A 22254-nucleotide genomic window follows, 5' to 3' on the forward strand; every position below is an offset into this window, starting at 1 on the left:
GAACATCACCATGTACCCCCTGGCAACCCCAGCTGGACACAGACATAGATTTCCAGTCCAATACTGGATTATGAACCTGTAGCCATGGCAACCCCAAAACGACCACATCATGCAGATTATGCAACACCAGAAAGCGGATATCCTCCTGATGTGCAGGAGCCATGAACATGGTCAATTGGGTCCAATACTGAGGCTTATTCTTGGCCAAAGGCGTAGCATCAATTCCTCTCAATGGAATAGGATACTGCAAGGGCTCCAAGAAAAAACCACAGCGCCTAGCATACTCCAAGTCCATCACATTCAGGGCAGCGCCTGAATCCACAAATGCCATAACAGAATAGGATGACAAAGAGCAAATCAGAGTAACAGACAATAGAAATTTAGACTGTACCGTACCAATGGTGGAAGACCTAGCGAACCGCTTAGTGCGCTTAGGACAATCGGAGATAGCATGAGTGGAATCACCACAGTAAAAACATAGCCCATTCCGACGTCTGTGTTCTTGCCGTTCAGCTCTGGTCAAAGTCCTATCACATTGCATAGGCTCAGGCCCATGCTCAGATAGTACCGCCAAATGGTGCACAGCTTTACGCTCACGCAAGCGTCGATCGATCTGAATGGCCAAGGACATAGACTCGTTCAGACCAGCAGGCATGGGAAACCCCACCATGACATCCTTAAGGGCTGCAGAGAGACCCTTTCTGAAGATTGCTGCCAGGGCACATTCATTCCACTGAGTGAGCACAGACCACTTTCTAAACTTCTGACAATATATCTCCGCTTCATCCTGACCCTGACACAGAGCCAGCAAGATTTTCTCTGCCTGATCTACTGAATTAGGTTCGTCATAAAGCAATCCAAGCACCAGGAAAAACGCATCAACATCACGCAATGCCGGATCTCCTGGCGCAAGGGAAAATGCCCAGTCTTGAGGGTCACCACGTAACAAAGAAATAATGATCTTTACTTGTTGAACAGGGTCACCTGAGGAGCGAGGTTTCAAGGCAAGAAACAATTTACAATTATTTTTGAAATTCAAGAACTTAGATCTATCACCAAAAAACAAATCAGGAATTGGAATCCTAGGCTCTGACATCGGATTCTGAACCACAAAATCTTGAATGTTTTGTATCCTTGTAATGAGATTATCCATCCAAGAGGACAGACCTTGAATGTCCATGTTTACACCAGTGTCCTGAACCACCCAGAGGTAAAGGGGAAAATAGAGACAAAACACACTGCAAAGAAAAAAAAATGGTCTCAGAACTTCTCTTATCCCTCTATTGAGATGCATTAGTACTTTGGGCCACCTGTACTGTTATGACCTGGTGGTCAGGACAATAATGGATCTGGTGGTTAAGAGCACACGGAATGACCCGATAGTTACTGATAATAAGGACGAGCTCTGGGACGTGGGAACTCTGCTGACCGCAATCCCTAAACCTATCAAACACACTAGAAATAGCCGTGGATTGCGCCTAACGCTCCCTATGCAACTCGGCACAGCCTAAGAAACTAGCTAACCCTGAAGATAGAAAAATAAAGCCTACCTTGCCTCAGAGAAATTCCCCAAAGGAAAAGGCAGCCCCCTACATATAATGACTGTGAGTAAAGATGAAAATACAAACACAGAGATGAAATAGATTTAGCAAAGTGAGGCCCGACTTACTGAACAGACCGAGGATAGGAAAGGTTACTTTGCGGTCAGCACAAAAACCTACAAAAAGACCACACAGAGGGCGCAAAAAGACCCTCCGCACCGACTCACGGTGCGGAGGCGCTCCCTCTGCGTCCCAGAGCTTCCAGCAAGCAAGACAACAAATTAAATAGCAAGCTGGACAGAAAAATAGAAAACCAAAGAAATACAAGCTGGAACTTAGCTTCTGATGGGAAGACAGGTCACAAGAACGATCCAGGAGTGAACTAGACCAATACTGGAACATTGACAGGTGGCATGGAGCAAAGATCTAAGTGGAGTTAAATAGAGCAGCAGCTAACGAATTAACCTCGTCACCTGTGAAACTCAGAAACACCCACCAGAGGAAGTCCATGGACAGAACCAGCCGAAGTACCATTCATGACCACAGGAGGGAGCCCGACAACCGAATTCACAACAGGGGGCTGCCTACAAGGGTGCTGCCTTATTACAGGGTTTGACTATGGGGGTGCTGTCTTATTACAGGGTCTGCCTTTGGGGGCTTCCTTATTACAGGGTCTGACTATGGGGGTGCTGCCTTATTACAGGGTCTGACTATGGGGGCCGCCTATAGGGGTGCTGCCTTATTACAGGGTCTGACTATAGGGGTGCTGCCTTATTACAGGGTCTGACTATGGGGGCTGCCTTATTACAGGGTCTGCCTTTAGGGGTGCTGCCTGTTATGACCTGGTGGTTAGGAGCACCCGGAATGACCTGATAGTTAAACCTCATACAGGATGAGCTCTGGGATGTGGGAGCTCTGCTGACTGCAAGCCCTAATCCTATCACACACACTAGAAATAGCCGTGGAGCGTTCCTGACCAGACCTAGGCGCCTCGTCACAGCCTAAGAACTATCTAGCCCTAGAGATAGAAAATAAAGCCTACCTTGCCTCAGAGAAATTCCCCAAAGGTAAAGGAAGCCCCCCACATATATTGACTGTGAGTAAAGATGAAAGTCACAAACGCAGAAATGAAACAGGTTTCAGCAAAGGGAGGCCAGACTTACTAAATAGACAGAGGATAGGAAAGGTAACTTTGCGATCAGCACAAAAACCTACAAAAGACCACGCAGAGTGTGCAAAAAGGACCTCCGCACCGACTCACGGTGCGGAGGGGCCACTCTGCATCCCAGAGCTTCCAGCTAGCAAGACAAAATCATGATAACCAGCTGGACAAGAAAACAGTGAACAAATAATGACTATCAGGAACTTAGCTTCTGCAGGAGAAGGCAGGTCACCAGAGAGATCCAGGAGCGAACTGAACCAATGCAAAAACATTGACAGCTGGCATGGAGTAACGATCTGAGAGGAGTTAAATAGAGCAGCCAACCAAAGGATAAATTACGTCACCTGTGTAAGGAACCTCAGAAGCAGCAGCTTCACTCATAGCCACCAGAGGGAGCCCATAGACAGAACTCGCCGAAGTACCACTCACGACCACAGGAGGGAGTTCGACAACAGAATTCACAACAGCTGCCTTATTACAGGGTCTGACAATGGGGGTGCTGCCTTATTACAGGGTCTGAATATGGGGGTGCTGCCTTATTATAGACCCTTCACAGTCCGGTTTCCACCCCCTACATTCGACAGAAACTGCACTCATCAAAGTGACCAATGACCTTTTGACAGCAAAACGTAACGGTGACCACTCTCTGCTTATTCTTCTCGACCTTTCTGCAGCTTTCGACACTGTTGACCACCCTCTCCTACTCTCTAGGCTCCAGTCACTAGGCATTAAGGGCACTGCTCTCTCCTGGTTCTCCTCCTATCTTTCTGACCGCTCTTTCAGTGTTCTGTTCTCTGGCTCCACTTCATCTCCTCTTCCTCTCACTGTCGGGGTACCTCAGGGCTTAGTCCTTGGCCCCCTTCTCTTCTCCCTCTACACGGCCCCAATTGGACAGACCATCAGCAGATTTGGCTTTCAGTACCATCTTTATGCCGATGACACACAACTATACACATCCTCCCCTGACCTTACCCTCGCTGTACTACAGAACGCCACTGACTGTCTGTCTGCAGTCTCCAACATCATGTCTGCTCTCTATCTGAAACTCAACCTCTCCAAAACTGAGCTTCTTCTGCTCCCGCCATCTACTAACCTCCCTAAATCTGACATTTCCCTCTCCGTGGGTGACACCATAATAACACCCCGGCAGCAGGCACGCTGTCTGGGTGTTATGTTTGACTCCGATCTCTCCCTCACCTTCCATATACAATCTCTTGCCCGCTCGTGCCGCTTACACCTAAAGAACATCTCTAGACTCCGCCCTTTTCTCACCATGGAAACAAAAACCCTCACTGTCGCCCTGATCCACTCCCGCATGGACTACTGTAATGCTCTACTAATTGGCATCCCCCTTACTCGACTTTCCCCTCTCCAGTCTATCCTTAATGCAGCAGCCAGGGTCGTCCATCTGGCTAATCGTTACTCGGACTCGTCCGCTCTTCGCCAGTCGTTACACTGGCTGCCCATTCATTACAGGATACAATTCAAAGTACTTGTTCTCACCCACAAAGCTCTCCACAGTGCGGCACCCCCATAATCTCCTCCCTCATTTCTGTCTATCGGCCTAACCGACCGCTGCTCTCTGCAAATGACTTTCGACTAACCTCTGCATTAATCCGTACCTCCCAGTCCCAACTCCAAGACTTCTCCCGTGCTGCGCCAATCCTCTGGAATGCTCTACCCCAAGATATTAGGACCATCCACAACTTGCATAGTTTTAGGCGCTCGCTCAAAACACATTTGTTCAGAGCGGCCTATCAGATTGAGTAATCAAAGTCATTTTATGTCTGTGTGTGTGTGTAGCCCATTCACTATCTCCATCTATCCCCCACCCCCTGAAGATGGCTGGACCATCATTGTAAATACATCATTGTAAATACAAACCTGGACTTTGTATCTCCCCCACCTCATTGTAGATTGTAAGCTCTCACGAGCAGGGTTGTTTTATTTCGCTTTAATTATTGTATTGTTAATGTTGTTACTGTTGTGTTTGAAACTGTTAAACTGTAAAGCGCTGCGGAATATGTTGGCGCTATATAAATAAAGATTATTATTATTATTACAGGGTCTGACTATGGGGGCTGCCTTATTACAGGGTATGACTACGGGGTTGCTGCCTTATTATAGGGTATGACTACGGGGTTGCTGCCTTATTACAGGGTCTGCCTATAGGGGTGCTGCCTTATTACAGGGTCTGACTATGGGGGCTGCCTTATTACAGGGTCTGACTATAGGGGTGCTGCCTTATTACAGGGTCTGACTATGGGTGTGCTGCCTTATTACAGGGTTTGCCGATAGGGGTGCTGCCTTATTACAGGGTCTGACTATGGGGGTGCTGTCTTATTACAGGGTCTAACTATGGGGCTGCCTTATTACAGGGTATGACCACAGGGTTGCTGCCTTATTACAGGGTATGACTACGGGTTGCTGCCTTATTACAGGGTCTACCTATAGGGGTGCTGCTTTATTACAGGGTCTGACTACGGGGGTTGACTTATTACACGGTTTGACTATGGGGGCTGCCTTATTACAGGGTCTGACTATTGGGGCTGCCTTATTACAGGGTCTGCCTATATGGGGGTACTGCCTTATTACAGGGTCTGCCTATATGGGGGTGCTGCCTTATTACAGTGTCTGTCTATGGGGGCTGCCGTATGCTATAGAGTCTGCCTATGGGGAGTGCATTATACTATATTGTGGACTATTTGGTGCATTATGCTACTGTATATGGAGGCTATCTAGGGGGCCATTATACAGTATGGAGATTACAGTGTGGGGGTCATTATGCATTGTTGGAGCCATCAAACAGTTTGGGGGCTACTAAGGGGTCACTATACTGTGTGGGTTGTACTATACAGTGAGGGGGCATTATACTGTGTATAAGAGAGCATCATGCTGTGTATAGGGTAGCTGTATAGGGAAGCGACTCGGGACATTATTAAATGTAAAGTGGGTATAGGGGAACTCAGGTTACTGTGGCTATCAATGGGGCACACAGGGCATTGTCCTGTGGTTTCATGTCCATATGTGTGTATTCATCCACTGAATCTTTTTAAACCTGTTGTGAGTCAATATTTGTTAAATAAAAAATTTTTTTGAATTTTTACTTGACATATGCTTCAGTTTATTTGTAGGTGGTATGCTATTTTGGAAGCACCATTTGTAACTAGGTCATTTCTCTTTTGGTTATATGCTGTATATAGGGTAGCTGTATAGGGGAGCGACTCGGGACATTATTAAATGTAAAGTGGGCACATATTGTTATAGGGGAACTCAGGTTACTATCAAAGGGGCACACAGGGCATTTTTACTTTCTAGGGGGCAAAATATGGGCACTGTTTTCTAGGGCACTTGCACCCTGTATTACTATATTATAGAGGGATGCTTTAGAATTTAGAGGGCACAGAGAACCACACAGCAGGTGCTGTAATAGGGACACATACAGCAGCAGCGGCTCAGTATTGGGGTATCGGGGGCAGTAATAGGGACACATACGGCAGCAGCGGCTCAGTTTTGGGGTATCAGGTGGAGTAATAGGGATACATACGGCAGCAGCGGCTCAGTATTGGGGTATCAGGTGCAGTAATAGGGTCACATACGGCAGCAGCGGCTCAGTATTGGGGTATCAGGGGCAGTAATAGGGTCACATATGGCAGCAGAGGCTCAGTATTGGGGTATCAGCAGGATGAGGAGTTTGTGCAGGTTAGGAATAGATGTTGATGGCTGGAATATGAGAAGTTAAATGTGTCTTTGTTGTATTCTCTGCAGACAAGTTGTAGCTGGAAGAGGTTGTCATGTCGGTCTGGGCCAGATAGAAAAGACAGGAAAAATGAACCATTCCATCAGAAAGAACTTCAGCCCTAAGACATTATCTGTAACTCTGCATTGATCTGTTATATGTTCCGTAGGGCTGGTATCTACCACCAGGGCCGGACTGGGACTAAAATTCAGCCCTGGCATTTGAAGTTCCACAGGCCCACTTGTCACATAGTGACTGTATAATATCTTTGTACACTTGTAGGCAGGGCCGGTTTTAGGCAAAGTGGGGCCCTAGGCAAAGTTTAAAATGGGGCCCCAAATGCTAACATATTGCACATCACACAAAAGCATTTCGGATGTATTTACATGCGCTGATCTCAGGCCGCTAAATGAGTTTGATCGACAATACTGAAGTTCTTCAACGCTTGTTTCCCGGCCTCTTTCCACCAGCTGAGGAATAATGATGGGACAGAACGATCACTAATAGATCACTAACAGATCACCATACAGTATCATGTTATCAGCAGCACATCTACAGTTTACACCGGTGATGTGCTGATGAGAACAATGATTTTTGTTCCAGCAAAAACCATCTGAATATGCAGCATTTTACTTATTTAGCAAAATACACCCCATAGTCCTCCATATATTATAATGTGCACCATAGTCCTCCATATAGTAAAATACACTCCCTATAGTCATCCATATATTAAAATACACTGCTCAGTCCTCCATATAGCATAATACACTCGTCATAGTGCTCCATATAGTATAATGCACCGCCATAGACATCCAGGTAGTACAATTCACTTCCCATGGTATAATGCACCCCATAGTTCTTCATATAGTATAACGTATGCCCCATAGTCCTCAATACAGTATAATTCAGCCCACATATAGTATAATGCAACCACCACCCTACAGAATATAATGCAGCCACCCCAGAGTATAATGCAGCCACCCCATAGAATATAATGCAGCCCCCCTCTTAGTTTAATGCAGCCCCCTCATAGAGTATGATGCAATCATCCCTCAAAGAATATAAATATAATACAGCCCCCCATAGAATATAATGTAGCCCCGAATAGAATAGAATACAGCCCCCCATAGAATATAATGCAGCCCCGAATAGAATAGAATACAGCTCACCTCCCCACAGAATATAATGCAGCCCCATCAAAAAGTATGATGCAATCATCCCCCATAGAATATAATACAGTCCACCTCCCCATAATATATAATGTAGACCCCATAGAATATAATGCAGCCCCCATAGAATATAATATACCCCCATAGTATATAACACAGCCTCCCCTATAGAATATACTATACCCCCACAATAGTATATAACACAGCCACATAGTATATAACACGTCCTCCCCAATAGAATATAATATACCCCCATAGTATATAGCAAAGATCATATTGTATATAGCACAACCTGCATAGTATATAGCAAAGCCCACATAGTATATAGCAAAGCCCGCATAGTACATAGCACAATCCGCATAGTATATAGCACAACCCGCATAGTATATAGCACAACCCGCATAGTATATAGCACAACCCACATAGCATGTAGCACAACCTGCATAGCAGATAACACAGCCCACGTAGTAGTATACAGCACAGCCCACACAGTAGTATACAGCACAGCCCACACAGTAGTATACAGCACAGCCCACACAGTAGTATACAGCACAGCCCACATAGCAGTATACAGTACAGCCCACGTAGCAGTATACAGCACAGCCCACACAGTAGTATACAGAGCACAGCCCACACAGTAGTATACAGCACAGCCCACACAGTAGTATACAGCACAGCCCACACAGTAGTATACAGTACAGCCCACGTAGCAGTATACAGTACAGCCCACGTAGCAGTATACAGCACAGCCCACGTAGCAGTATACAGCACAGACCACGTAGCAGTATATAGCACAGCCCACGTAGTAGTATACAGCACAGCCCACGTAGTAGTATACAGCACAGCCCACGTAGTAGTATATAGCACAGTCCACATAGTAGCATATAGCACAGCCCACACAGTAGTATACAGCACTGCCCACACAGTAGTATACAGCACTGCCCACACAGTAGTATACATCACAGCCAACACAGTAGTATACAGCACAGCCCACATAGTAGTATATAGCACAGCCCACACAGTAGTATACAGCACAGCCCACATAGTAGTATATAGCACAGCCCACATAATAGTAGTATATAGCACAGCCCACACAGTAGTATACAGCACAGCCCACACAGTAGTATATAGCAGAGCCCACACAATAGTATACAGCACAGCCCACATAGTAGTATACAGCACAGCCCACATAGTAGTATATTGCACAGCCCACATAGTAGTATATAGCACAGCCCACACACAGTATATAGCACAGCCCACATAGTAGTATACAGCACAGCCCACACAGTAGTATATAGCACAGCCCACATAGTAGTATACAGCACAGCCCGCATCTCCCCCTCGCCGAGAATGGCCCCACAGTCCAGTAAAATAAAAAAAACACTCCTCACTGTCTCCTCGTGCCCGCATTGCTCCTTGCTCCTGTCTCGGCGGCTGCCGCTGCACTGCCTGGGACACAGTGAGTGCGCGCGCACCCGCAGTGTCAGAGCAGGGAATGATGGGAGAGGGAGCGTCAGCAGACGCTCTCCTCCATCATTGCATTCAACTGTACCGGTGTCATAGACGCCGCTATAGTTGAATATGACGGCGGCGCTGGTGGGGGGGTGAGTCGGCGTACAGCGGCCCACTACTGGCACCGGCCCTTCTGGCATTTGCCAGAACTGCGCGATGGCCAGTCCGGCCCTGTCTACCACTGACCATATGGCGGTAATATCAATATTGGTCTTTATATAGGGATTATCTTCAGTAACAGCAAGGTGATCTGCTGAGATTCTCCTCAACTATTAGGGTGCGTCACCCAGTTGTAATCAAGGTTACCTGGTTAGAGGCCCACTCAGGAGTAATTGCACTACAGATTGTGGATCGCCCCCAGACACAGGGCCACGAGTTCTCGGTACCGGGCCTCTCTGGTTTGGTTCTGAGGCTGTCACAGTGGCTAGACCCGGTCCGCGACCCTGCTAAGGGGCGTCCAATAAAGGTGGTACAGTCTATCAGGGATTCGTGACTCCACCTGTGGTGTTCGGTCAGGGTGACCGACGCTGCTGTGGGGTCCGCTGGGGTGATGGAATGGCAGCTGGATGGTATACCTTCCCACAGGTGAAGTATGTTCCCAGGGCTTCCCAGTAAGGTAGATGGTGATGGTGTGAGGTGCAGTCAATAACGAGGACACAAGGTTGCAGTCTCTTTACCTCTTTACTGTAGACTTCAGGATCCTCAATCCAGAGCACGCTTAACAGGGCTATCTGAGACCGGCCGGTCCGATGGGCACATCCAGAGTTCCCTTTGCAGGTGGAAATCAGTGCCTACCACTAGCGCCTGTGTGTTGTAGTGCTACCCTGCTGAGCATTCGGAATAGTCCTCACAACTTCTGTTCTTGTTCGTTCGTTCTTTCTAATTCTCACTTGTTCCAGATGTTACTAGTTTCTCGTCCCCCAGGTATGTTATGGCTAGGACGCAGCCGTATCATGGGAAGGCTCGGAGCTCTTCCGGGACCCTAGAGACGCCCCTCTCCACGCGTTGCCCCCTATGTCTTCGTAGGAAATTTAAGGTAGACAGCCAACCTATAATTAACTGTCCTGCGGAGTTCGAAGTAAGGCCTAGAGTCAGTTACTCCCGCGGTGTTCCGGCCACCGGCTGCGCGCCTCAGTAGGATGTTGCCTCGGTCTCACGGCACGACTCCTACTGGCTCTCCTTTGTGCTTGATCTCGTTTCCCACTGTTCCACAATATCCTAGGCACCTGCCAGGTTCCCACGCCTGACAGGGACCCCCCTGTGTCTTCTCCCTGCAACACCCCCTGCCACGGGATGTTGCCTGAATCCAACCCAGTCAGCTTCTGACTAACTTCCTATCCAACCCCTAGTTTTACCAGTGTGAGGAGTGGCCCAATAAATAAAGCCTTTTTCTCCCCCTAGTGGCCGGAGTGTGAAGTGTAATGTGTTCTGGTGATACCTGGTCAGGAGAACTCCTTAGTGCCATCAGACGTACCGCCACTCTCCTTAGCGGCAGAGTGTCATACTGCAAAACCAGATCTCTGGGGAGCTGCACTCCCCCGCGGTTAAATCCAGTACTCCTGGACTGGGAAGAAGAACAACAACACATTTCAGCAAAAGACATACAAAATTTTGAAATGCTTAAAACAAGTAAATAGAACAATGCTTCCCTTTATGGGAGGTGAGGACACTTGAACGTTACAAACAAAACAAGGTTAAATATTTTTTTTAAATAACATCCTATTCTACGTACTATAAATAACTCTCATTACCCAGCCGGGTATTCTACTAAGTGAACAATAATTTAACTTTTCCTTTAAGGGCGTATAAGCTGAACCCACTAAAGGCCTACTATAGAATACTATAAAAATAACTCAACATTTCTTAAGGCTACATGTGAACATTCCCTTTAGGAGGGAACCAAGTCTCTATGAGGTAGTGCAGATTCTCTCTGTCTGCAAGTCCAACGAAAGCAAGACCCTCTGCGTCATGTCCAAAAAACAATCTCTTCGCAAAGTCTTCTTTCCTTTGTAAAACCAGTAGGGAGCACCTTTAAGAAGGTGCAAACTATGTACAAAACAGCCTTGGAATCATTCACTGTTCATGATCTGGCAGTCTTTGGAAACAATGATAACTTGTGCAAAAGGAAATAAAAAGAGAAATGTAAAACAGTAGGGATCCCGGGTCAACAAAGGGATCCCTTTAAGAAATAACCCTGGACGGGTCTAAAGCAGCAAAACAGGAAACAGTTAAATAACTATGTACATTTGTTGGGGTTTCGAGGTTTAATGCTGTAACTCAGGGGGTAGCCCAGCTGGATACTGGCGGCTACCAGGTGCCACATAAGGAGCTCCCTCACTCCAGATGGGGGTCTTATGGCTTTGCATATCTCTTTTCTCATCCGATGCGGTATCAATGTCACTAATCGGTTTTTCAGGTATAATCTGGGTTCGGATGTCAGTTTTGGTAGTAGGTTCAGTAGCGGCAATAATGCCCACTGTGGTAGTAGTATTAGGATTTGTCAGTTCAGAGTTGGTCTTAGTCATGGTAGCAGGTGGCGCTGCTACGGAGCTTATCAGTAGGTCTTCTGTCACTGGGACAGGGTCGTTCTTCATACCTGCTTCAGATGCGGTCCCTCCGGTGCCGGCCTGCTCCGTCTCCGCTGGGATCTGGAACGCTGACTGCGGGGCCTTGCGCTGTGGCGTTGTCATCTCTGTTTGCAGTATCTCGCTTTCTGGCAGGGCCTTGCTTTCTGGCTTCGGAGTGCTGGAACTTCTTTCTCGCTCCGGACCACACGAGGCTGCCGACAGACATCTGGTGAGGCCCCTGATGACGGTCTCCTTCCACCCGGCCTCAGTGCTCAGCTGCGTCCGCCGGAGTTGATCGCTGAGCTCGTCCACTCCGGCCTGCAGGAAGTCGGGGCCAACAGGTGACGCCTGGCCGCGGTATCTCTCTGGGTAGCTGGGGGAGTCCTCTGCTCCGACCCCACGCTCCGATCCCGGTCTGCGGGCCATGGCGTCTCCCACGTGGTTAACTTCTTCCTCCTTGTCCTTTTCCCGCTCTCTCCTTCGTCGGCGGTTTCGTTTCTTGTTTCTCCGCCCTCCATTAAGGATCAGGAGGCGGATCTCAGCTGCTGACGGACACGTCCTCAAGGTACAGAAATATTTAGACTGGGCGGCCATTATCTTTCGCGCTCTTCAGTTCTTTCACGCCCACTTCCATGCCCTTCTTCTTCTCCTGCGCTCCCTTTGGCGCGGCAATGGCGGCGGTTTTGGCAGGAATCTTGCAGCAAACAGCAATACACAGTCCTTGCAATAAATCACAGTCCAAACACGTTTCAATCACAATTCCAAGGCACACATGACCTGCTTCTCAGGCTTAAGTACGATCCTGTTCGTGACGCCAAGTTGGATTGCCCCCAGACACAGGGCCATGAGTTCTCGGTACCGGGCCTCTCTGGTTCGGTTCTGAGGCTGTCACGGTGGCTAGACCCGGTCCGCGACCCTGCTAAGGGGCGTCCAATAAAGGTGGTACAGTCTATCAGGGATTCGTGACGCCACCTGTGGTGTTCGGTCAGGGTGACCGACGCTGCTGTGGGGTCCGCTGGGGTGATGGAATGGCAGCTGGATGGTATACCTTCCCACAGGTGAAGTATGTCCCCAGGGCTTCCCAGTAAGGTAGATGGTGATGGTGTGAGGTGCAGTCAATAACGAGGACACAAGGTTGCAGTCTCTTTACGTCTTTACTGTAGACTTCAGGATCCTCAATCCAGAGCACGCTTAACAGGGCTATCTGAGACCGGCCGGTCCGATGGGCACATCCAGAGTTCCCTTTGCAGGTGGAAATCAGTGCCTACCACTAGCGCCTGTGTGTTGTAGTGCTACCCTGCTGAGCATTCGGAATAGTCCTCACAACTTCTGTTCTCGTTCGTTCGTTCTTTCTAATTCTCTCTCGCTTGTTCCAGATGTTACTAGTTTCTCGTCCCCCAGGTATGTTATGGCTAGGACGCACCCGTATGACGGGAAGGCTCGGAGCTCTTCCGGGACCATAGAGACGCCCCTCTCCACGCGTTGCACCCTATGTCTTCGTAGGAAATTTAAGGTAGACAGCCAACCTATCATTAACTGTCCTGCGGAGTTCGAAGTAAGGCGTAGAGTCAGTTACTCCTGCGGTGTTCCGGCCACCGGCTACGCGCCTCAGTAGGATGTTGCCTCAGTCTCACGGCACGACTCCTACTGGCTCTCCTTTGTGCTTGATCTCGTTTACACTGTTCCACAATATCCTTCCCTTCGTGTCACTTTCTTAGGACACCGCCGCGGGGTGTGCAGGCGCGGTTCCGTATCGTTCTGCTCTGTTCGCTAGGCACCTGCCAGGTTCCCACGCCTGACAGGGACCCCCTGTGTCTTCTTTCTGCAACACCCCATGCCACGGGATGTTGCCTGAATCCAACCCAGTCAGCTTCTGACTAACTTCCTATCCAACCCCTAGTTTTACCAGTGTGAGGAGTGGCCCAATAAATAAAGCCTTTTTCTCCCTTAGTGGCCGGAGTGTGAAGTGTAATGTGTGCTGGTGATACCTGGTCAGTAGAATTCCTTCAGTGCCATCAGACGTACCATCACTCCCCTTAGCAGCAGAGTGTCATACTGCAACGACCAGATCTCTGGGACGCTGCACTTGCGTAGTGCAATTTCTTCTGTTACCCTTATGAAAATACAACATTTGGGGCTAAAAACTTATTTGTGGGTAAATTGTGATTTTTTTTTAATTTTCACAGATTAACGTTATAAACTTCTGTGAAGCACCTGAGGGTTCAATGTGCTCACCACACATCTAGATCAGTTCCCTGAGGGGTCTAGTTTCCAAAATGGTGTCATTTGTGGGAAACGCGACATGGTGTCCGCCAATTGTTCCAGCAAATTTTGCATTAAAAAAAGTCAAATAGCGCTCCTTCCCTTCCGAGCTCTGCCGTGTGCCCAAACAGTGGTTTTGTCCCTCATACTGTGTATCGGCATGCTCAGGAGAAATTACACAACAAATATTGGGGTCCATTTTTCCGTTATCCTTGTCAAAATAAAAAAATTGGATCTGAAGTAAACTGTTTGTGAAAAAAAGTTACGGTAAATGTTCATTTTGTTTTCCTTTTGCACATTTTGTTTTCCACATTCCAAAAATTCCTGTGAAGCACCTGAAGGGTTAATAAACTTCTTGAATGTGGTTTTGAGCATCTTGCAGGGTGCAGTTTTGAGAACGGTGTCACTTTAGGATATTTTATATCATGTAGACCCCTCAAAGTGACGTCAAATGTGATGTGGTCCCTAAAAAAATGGTTTTGTTTATTGGAAAAATGAGAAATTGCTGGTCAACTTTTAACCCTTATAACTCCCTAAGAAAATAAAATGTGGGTTCTAAAATTGTGCTGATGTAGAAGTAGACATGTGGGAAATGTTATTTATTAACTATTTCGTGTGACACATCTCTGTGATTTAAGGGCATGAAAACCAAAATTTGAAAATTGCGAAAAATTATAATTTTTCAAAAAAATTTCATTTTTTTCTACAAACACAAATCATATTGAAGAAATTTTACCTAGTAAATATAGGAAAACTGACTGAACAGCAATCTAGTCTGAACTGGTGCATAACCAAAAAAGTCATATAGCAAATAGATCAATGGCTGCACTCAAAATGTACTGTGCTAAAGCAAGGAAATGTGCGATACATGAAATGTGAATGGCATAATGGCTTGTGAAATTTATGAAAAAACACGAGATTCTTAGCAAAAGATTTGGCCAAAAGTTGTGAGCCCATCCACCAAACGTCAAGGTAATCTCAGAACGGATGGGTACCTGAGCTGACTGCCTAGTGTGAACACTTACCTATGGCTAATAACATGGTAAAGCCTGCTTTTATAGGAAGCTCAGAACCAACTGTGTTTAGATGTAATTAAAATCACAGCATGGTGAAGGGCTCCAGAGTTATTAACTCATAAAGTGACAGTGGTCAGAATTGTAAAAATTGGCCTGGTCATTAACGTGCTAACCACCTACGGGGGTGTAGAAATACAAATAAATATACAAATTTTCAATATTTCCATTCAGTATTCAAGGTGAGAGTCAAAGATTAACTTCTACCTGATACCGGTTTGCTTATACACATGGTGTCCTTGCCAGAAAATGTAGGGTTGTGCAAATACTTCGCTTTCCCACAAAAACTTACTAGTCAGACGGGTGAGTTTTTTTTTTAGTAACATACAAGTATATATGTTTTGCAATGAAGCAGTAAATGTGGAGAATATAGTGACCCTGACTGTTGACAGGAAAAACTCTGTGTAAAAAGACGTGTTTTTGCATGCATTTTTGTCTATTCACTTGAATTGGTGAAAAATGCTGAAAACTCCCTGAAAAAATTGAGATGCTGCAGAGTAGAAAAGATGATTTGAAGATCAAAAATCTGCAAGACAAAAAATTGTGCATGAGATTTCAGAAATTTCATTCACTTTGCTGGTATTGGAAAAATGAGGCCGGGGTCACACTAGCGTATTGCATCCGATGCGAAAGCATCGGATGCAATATGCTAATGACACTCGGCTCCTGCTTGAAGCAGAGCAGGAGCCGAGTATCATGCGTCTGTGCTCAGATTCTCTCGCACAGGGAGGATCGGAGCACAGCTGCGGAGGAGGCGGAGAAATGAATTTCTCCATCTCCTCCATTGCTGGGGTCCGCTTGTAGCGCACATCACTCGGATGATATCCGAGTGGTGTGCGCTGTCTCACTCGCACCCATAGGCTTATATGGGTGCGAGCGAGCCGAGAGTTTTCCTCGGTCCGAGACAATCGCAGCATGCTGCGATTGTCTCGGACCGAGGAAAACGGCCGACAAAAAGTCGGCTGGTGGGAGCGGCCCCATATGGCAACATTGGTCCGAGTGCAATGCGATTTTTTATCGCATTGCACTCGGCCGTATTACGGTCTAGTGTGACCCCGGCCTTAGCCAAAAACACAGCACGTGAACAAGCTCTTTGTGGGGAATTCATAGCGATTTGATGTATGTTCACAAGAAGTTGTTTGATGTGAATTTTGGAGCAGATTCTGCTCAAAAATCCACTTGAAAATTCAAATTGAAACACTTTTTTAATAGGCTTCTCATCCATTTCAATGGGAAAGCACTATAGCACACAGTGATGTTTTCTTGCTCTTTTGTGCTAAAAAGTGGTAAAACGGATTAAAGATGAGTTGAAAAAAAGCTTTTTTTATTTTGATTACTATTCATGAACGTCCTCGTACTCCATTTTGAATTATCTGCTGCAGAAAGTCAATGAATAAAAGACAAAAAAAGGAAAAGCGACTGAGTGAAAAAACAAATGAGTAATCAGGACCTAAAGTTTTTTTTATTTACAACGATTCTTCAGTCAGAAAAATCCATTCTGTTAAAAAAAATTTTTTATAGTGTTAATTGATGTGTTTTTGTTGGTCAAATCTGGAGTTCTATATATTTTTTTTCAAGTAAACGACTCTTCATATGCGGGGAAAAAGGCACTTGGGAAAAAAAAACACAGCACTGTGGGCTGGTTTTTACATTTATATTATTTTAGCCAACATATTTTTTCCCTTTTTCAGTAGATTATTTGGTAAAATGGTGACATTCAGAACTAAACTCATCCTGCAAAAAAAACACTAGCCTTAATAGACCTAAAAATAAAAAAAAAGATATGGCATGTGGAAGAAAAGGAGGGGAAAAGCTCAAAAGTGAAAATGTGTGAGCCCCTACGGGATTAACAGAATTTCTATTTGGATGTTTGGGGGATTATCCGGAGGTTAAATCCCACTTAATGGTCAACCTCTCACCAACATCAGTGTCCCCCTTTATTTTAATTTCTGTTAATAATGTAATAATAATGTATACAGGTTACAGCAGTGGGGTTTGTACTCAGTCATCACATAAAATGGCGCCAATCATCACTAATGTACAACTATTCTGTCACCACATGATAATTTGAGACTATGGCGCCAAAATACGAAAGGGGGCGGGGCCAGGTGACGTCACATCGCAAGTTAGTCTCTTTGCCACACGCAACATGGCGTCGTTGTGGCGCCGCACTCTGGGTTACGGCGGGGTCAGGAGGTGTGTCTGGTGTCCGCAGCATGGCTCCACGGTACCGGGTACTATATTCAGTGCTCAGGCTGCTGCCATATCCCGGTACCAGATCACAGGTCCGAAGTCTCAGCGCTCAGGCTGCCCTGGCTGTCAGGATGGAGTATCAGGTATTACATCAGCCGGACACACGTGACTATTCGTAGCAGCACATGGGCGCCTGATACGCACGAGGACTACAAGTCCCAGCATGCACTGCTATCCACATATTACCTAGCTGTGTGTTAGGATTTCTGTATTTTGTTGCAATGTGTCGGGGAACCATGCCAGCTCCAGAGGGCGATGACTGTGACAGCTCATCCCTTCGTAGTGATGTATGGGGGGAAATTATTATTATTTATATAGCACCATTGATTCCACGGTGCTGTACATTGATAGGACCCCACAAGTATGCTGAGCCCCCCCAGCTGCTGACCCCAGTCCAGGACTTCTCCTGACTCTTCTCTGTAACTCGCTCCCCCAGACGAGATCTCGCGCAACATCACGGGGATCTATCCGTTGCTGACGGGTCCCTTTAAGTTTGGGACAGTTCTCCCATATCTCTTCTATCAGAAGCCTAAACTTCTAGCGAGAGGAACGTGCAGTGCAACACGTGTGATTCTGTTGCTGCCTATGCAGAGTGCAGAGCTAGAGATTGGTTTGCTTTAGCTTGTTGTGCTCTGCATAGGCAGCAACAAAAGATGACAACTTGTCTCCGTGCACTGAGAGCTTTGTCCACTCACGTCTCACGGGCTCATTTGACAGTGGAGTAGGGTGACATTTATTCGTCCCCCCATTGAATTTGGCACCCAGTGTCTCCTCCTACCCCCCCTCCCCACCTCACATTATTCACAGTTGTATGTATCCCCCCTTTGTCGCGGCTCAGCAGCTGGGAATATTAGGACTTGAGGGCCTAATTCAGACAGCCGCAGTTTCTAGTCCGGCTGCATGAACTGTATCTGCTTTGTCTTGGAGGTGAGTGGGGGTCTCGACTCATTTTCCACCATCACACAATGTGTGCCATTGCAATACAGCCTCGTTCTTGGCACTGTCCGTTCATGTTCCTCAGGCAGGACGGGCTGCAGCACGGGGCGTAGCGGGTTTCTGGGGCAGGAATCTCTGAATGGCACTTTACTAGCGCAGCCCGTTGTGTAATAGTTGTCAGAAGGCAGCCGGGTTCCCACAGCAGCGAGCCCCCCAGGGTAAATGCTGAGCTCTGTGTGATGTACAGACGATGGTCACTCTGCCACCCGCTACCTGGCACCTACAGGAGTACAGCCATAGCGAATTCTCCATTTGTGGGGCGTAGTCTCTGCCCGCTGCTCGGTCTGTTTCTCTACTTCACTGGGTAACATGAAGACTTGGATCGTAGACTTCCATGGGCAGCAGATGGCTGAGAACTCTGTACCATGGGCTGTAACCGATGTCGTCTATCTGATTGTTGTCAGTGACTGTACCATAAATATTATTTACTTTCAGAAGCGAAAACCCATCTAGATCTAGTCCTGTTTACCCAGCTGCTGTGTCGTTACAATGTACCATGGGCTTTTCCACTGACTTCCACGGGTGGCGGGTGACCTCATGTCTGCGGACACCCGTAGGGTCGGGTTCGTTGTCGGCAGCTATGGAGAAAATGGATGGACGATGCCTCCCGATTATGAGCTCGGCCTGGCAGGCACCTTTTACATGTGACGTCACCTACCCCACGAAAGTAGGCATAAAAGAACAAGCCCTTTTAAAGGGGTATCCATGCTACCCTCGTTTCTACTTTCTTCTAGGCCGATTGCTCTTCTGTGATCAGAGTCTTAGAGGTTTCGTAGAAGTTTATGGCACTTTTGGCGGCAAGAATAGTGCAGCGTGTGGCCCTTATTTATGCCTTTTAAAATGGCGGTAACCCAACTATGAGTTGTAGGGTAGTGTGAACTGGGCCTTAGGCCTCCTTCAGACATGTGTATTACAGTCCAAGTGTGGCCTGTCTGCAAGTCTCCTGTCCCGACCTCGGCTGCCTTGTACATGCCTGTGGGGCTGTCTCAATTTCAGGGGAGTAGACCCTCGGCCGGTCCAGACGTCGCAGTCCGTACACGGCCGTGGTACACACATGGCAGGACGAGGCCTCACATGCACTGATAATGCTGCTGTGTGAGCAGGACTCTGTACATGTTGTCTGCTTATGAATTCTTTCCAGAAAAGCAAGAAAGGTGTGTGGTTTTTTTTTTTTTTTTTTTTTTTTTTACTTTTTGTGTCTATTTTTAACTTTTTAGAGCTGGTACTGATCGATTTTGTCCCGTCAGCCCCAAATCAGTAATCGGTGGCCGCTGGACGGGGGCAGGAGAAGCTCCTCTTACCTGCCAACATCAGCGGCTCTTCTCTTGATTGGCCGGCCTTGTGCGATGTCACATGCACATCGGCAGAGGATGCGGTGCCGGATTATTTCTTACATAGATTATTTGCAGAGAATCAGTGAATAATCTTGTGGTTTCTGCTTTTAGGATGCCATACGCACTCTCAACACCCTGCAGACAAATGCCAGCTACCTGGATCAGGTGAAGAGACAACGCAATGACCCCCAGGAGCAGATGGCGGCCATGAAGGGGTTCCTGGAGAGAAGCGGCCTGCGGGTAGGTGACACCTCATGTGCTGGGAGCGCTCATGTCAGCCTTGTTCTAGCTTCATCGGGGAACTTTGCAAAGTCTCAAATTACAGTCTCCCACCGTTTTGTGTATACAGCCCTGTACTTAACTTTGATCTTCCATAAATATACATACTGTGTGTAGTCTCATTCTTTTTTTTTTTTTTTTTTATCGGTCTACCTCTTCTTACAGGTAGAAGACTTGGATCGGCTGAATATCATTCATGTTACTGGAACCAAGGGGAAGGTGAGTGATGGAAAAGACTCATACAGAGCTTATCCAATACTTTTTAATTGATGGTCTATCCTAAGGATCCGTCAATGTCTGATCGGTCAGGTTCCGACACCCAGCACCCCCCGCCGATCAGCTGTTATCACCTGACTGCATCCACAGCTCTTTAATCTGGTGCGACGTCATCCTTGCTTCGTGGCCGACGGACTGCGATGTGCGAATCGATTTGCACCAACTCAAGTGGTCGCACAAGCGCCCTGTTTCTCCATTGAATGTTTATGGGACTGATGGTGATATGAGTGCTGAAATGCATGAGGGGTGCTCTGATTTACTGTAATCACCTATCCTGCATAGAAGTGATAAAGCTTTGTCGTGGGATAACCTCCTGTGCTGCTACACATGGGGGTCTCCAAATGATGATCAAGTAAAATGTATATAGGGGATGGCGCACCCTCTATTGCTGGTATAAAAGCAAAAAGTCACAGAGTACATTTATATAGGTGACAGAACCATGGGCATTAGGTATTGTGCATCTATAATTTTTGTATATTTTATCCTCATTCCCACTATATATTGGAAACTGTTGTTTTTACATTTTGATCTTTTTTTAAGGGATCCACTTGTGCCTTTACTGAGCAAATTCTTAGAAACTGCGGCTTGAAGACTGGATTCTACAGGTAAGGATTTGCTTATTATTATAGGCTTTGTAGAAGACTGCTCACAAAGGCTCCATTCAGCAAGTATCAGCTCAGCACTAGTAACGCCTTATACAAGCATGCTCGGGTGCTAAGAGTGTCTTCGGCGTGCTTGAACACTATGTTCGACTTGCTGCAGCTTGCACATGATTCGGCTGTCGAACAGCCACGAGACATGCAGCCACGAGACATGCAGCCCCGGTGACTCGAACATAGTATTTCGAGCACGCTGAAGACACTCGGTTAGCACCCGAGCATGCTCGCATAACACTTTTTCCAAGCACGTTCGCTCATCATTACTCAACACTGCTCTGTCAGATTGCTCATACAGGAGTGAAGTCCTTGGCTCCGTACGCTGCTCTATGATTGCACTCATGCAGGAGCTGAGTGCTGACGCTTGCAGAAGGGAGCTATTGTTACTAGCCTTTTGATCAAAATATTTGCTGCTGTAGTCTGTGCTACTCCTTCACATGGCTTACTGTCCTGCTGCTACACCTGCACAGCAACCCTATCATTTTTTCTGTCATGGAGGTCTCTGAGTTTGGAACAAGGGTTATACTATTTCAATTAAAAAAAAAAAAAAAAAAAGTGAAATAAACCTTTGAACTACATTTACACACTGAGATGATCTCAGGAGTCTGATGAAAGTTTAGTCTGTTAATTTTTCCTCTCCTTGGCTTCCTCCCAGCTCTCCACATTTGGTTCAGGTGAGGGAGAGGATTCGCATCAATGGGCAGCCGATCAGCAAGGAGCTATTCAGCAAATACTTCTGGCAAGTGTACAATCGCTTGGAAGAAACCAAGGTCAGCCACTAAAGGGGATAATTATTCCGTGTGGGGTTTTTTGGCTTTAAAATTTAATATGGAAAGTTTAAATTTGGTGTATAAGTCTACAAAGATGTAACACAGACATGTCACCTTTTAAGATATTAACTTGCTATCATCCTACTCTGAGAAAGTTTGGATATTTCCATACTATGCTGAAAGTTATAGTCGTGTGGTCTGCTTGGAAATAACATAATTCCAGTATCAGCCATGAAAATGGACGGGAACAGAAGTGCTGCCTCATACCTGACTGCATCTGCGGCTTTGATGTATCAGGAATTTTAAAGCGAAGGCCAATTAATCTAACCTTTAATCATTCAGTCCTGCTTATCATATGCATTCCAGATAATCGGGTGTAATTTCTTTCCTTAAGGTACCGTCACACTCAGCGACGCAGCAGCGATACCGACAACGATGCCGATCGCTGCAGCGTCGCTGTTTGGTCGCTGGAGAGCTGTCACACAGACAGCTCTCCAGCGACCAACGATCCCGAAGTCACCGGGTGACCAGGGTAAACATCGGGTTACTAAGCGCAGGGTCGCGCTTAGTAACCCGATGTTTACCATGGTTACCAGTGTAAACGTAAAAAAAAAAAAAAAACACTACATACTTACCTTCAGCTGTCTGTCCTCCGGCGCTCTGCT

The 22254-nt window shown here is 46.7% G+C and overlaps 1 protein-coding gene across 4 annotated transcripts in view; it reads left to right on the forward strand.

Annotated features, from left to right (window-relative positions):
• The window catches only part of FPGS (folylpolyglutamate synthase), a 141194-nt gene that overhangs the window by 105198 nt on the left and 13742 nt on the right, over positions 1 to 22254 (forward strand). For 3 of the 4 annotated variants that reach the window (XM_069748214.1, XM_069748216.1, XM_069748213.1), the window contains exons 2-5: positions 19720 to 19848; positions 20053 to 20106; positions 20704 to 20768; positions 21475 to 21589. In XM_069748214.1, coding sequence (XP_069604315.1) covers positions 19720 to 19848; positions 20053 to 20106; positions 20704 to 20768; positions 21475 to 21589 — 363 coding nt within the window. Of the gene's footprint in view, positions 1 to 17184; positions 17362 to 19719; positions 19849 to 20052; positions 20107 to 20703; positions 20769 to 21474; positions 21590 to 22254 lie in introns of those variants that run through there. The other variant, XM_069748212.1, reaches the window with a different exon arrangement.

The sequence above is a fragment of the Ranitomeya imitator genome, chromosome 2 (genome assembly GCF_032444005.1).
Source record: "Ranitomeya imitator isolate aRanImi1 chromosome 2, aRanImi1.pri, whole genome shotgun sequence".
NCBI classification, from domain to species: Eukaryota; Metazoa; Chordata; class Amphibia; order Anura; family Dendrobatidae; genus Ranitomeya; species Ranitomeya imitator.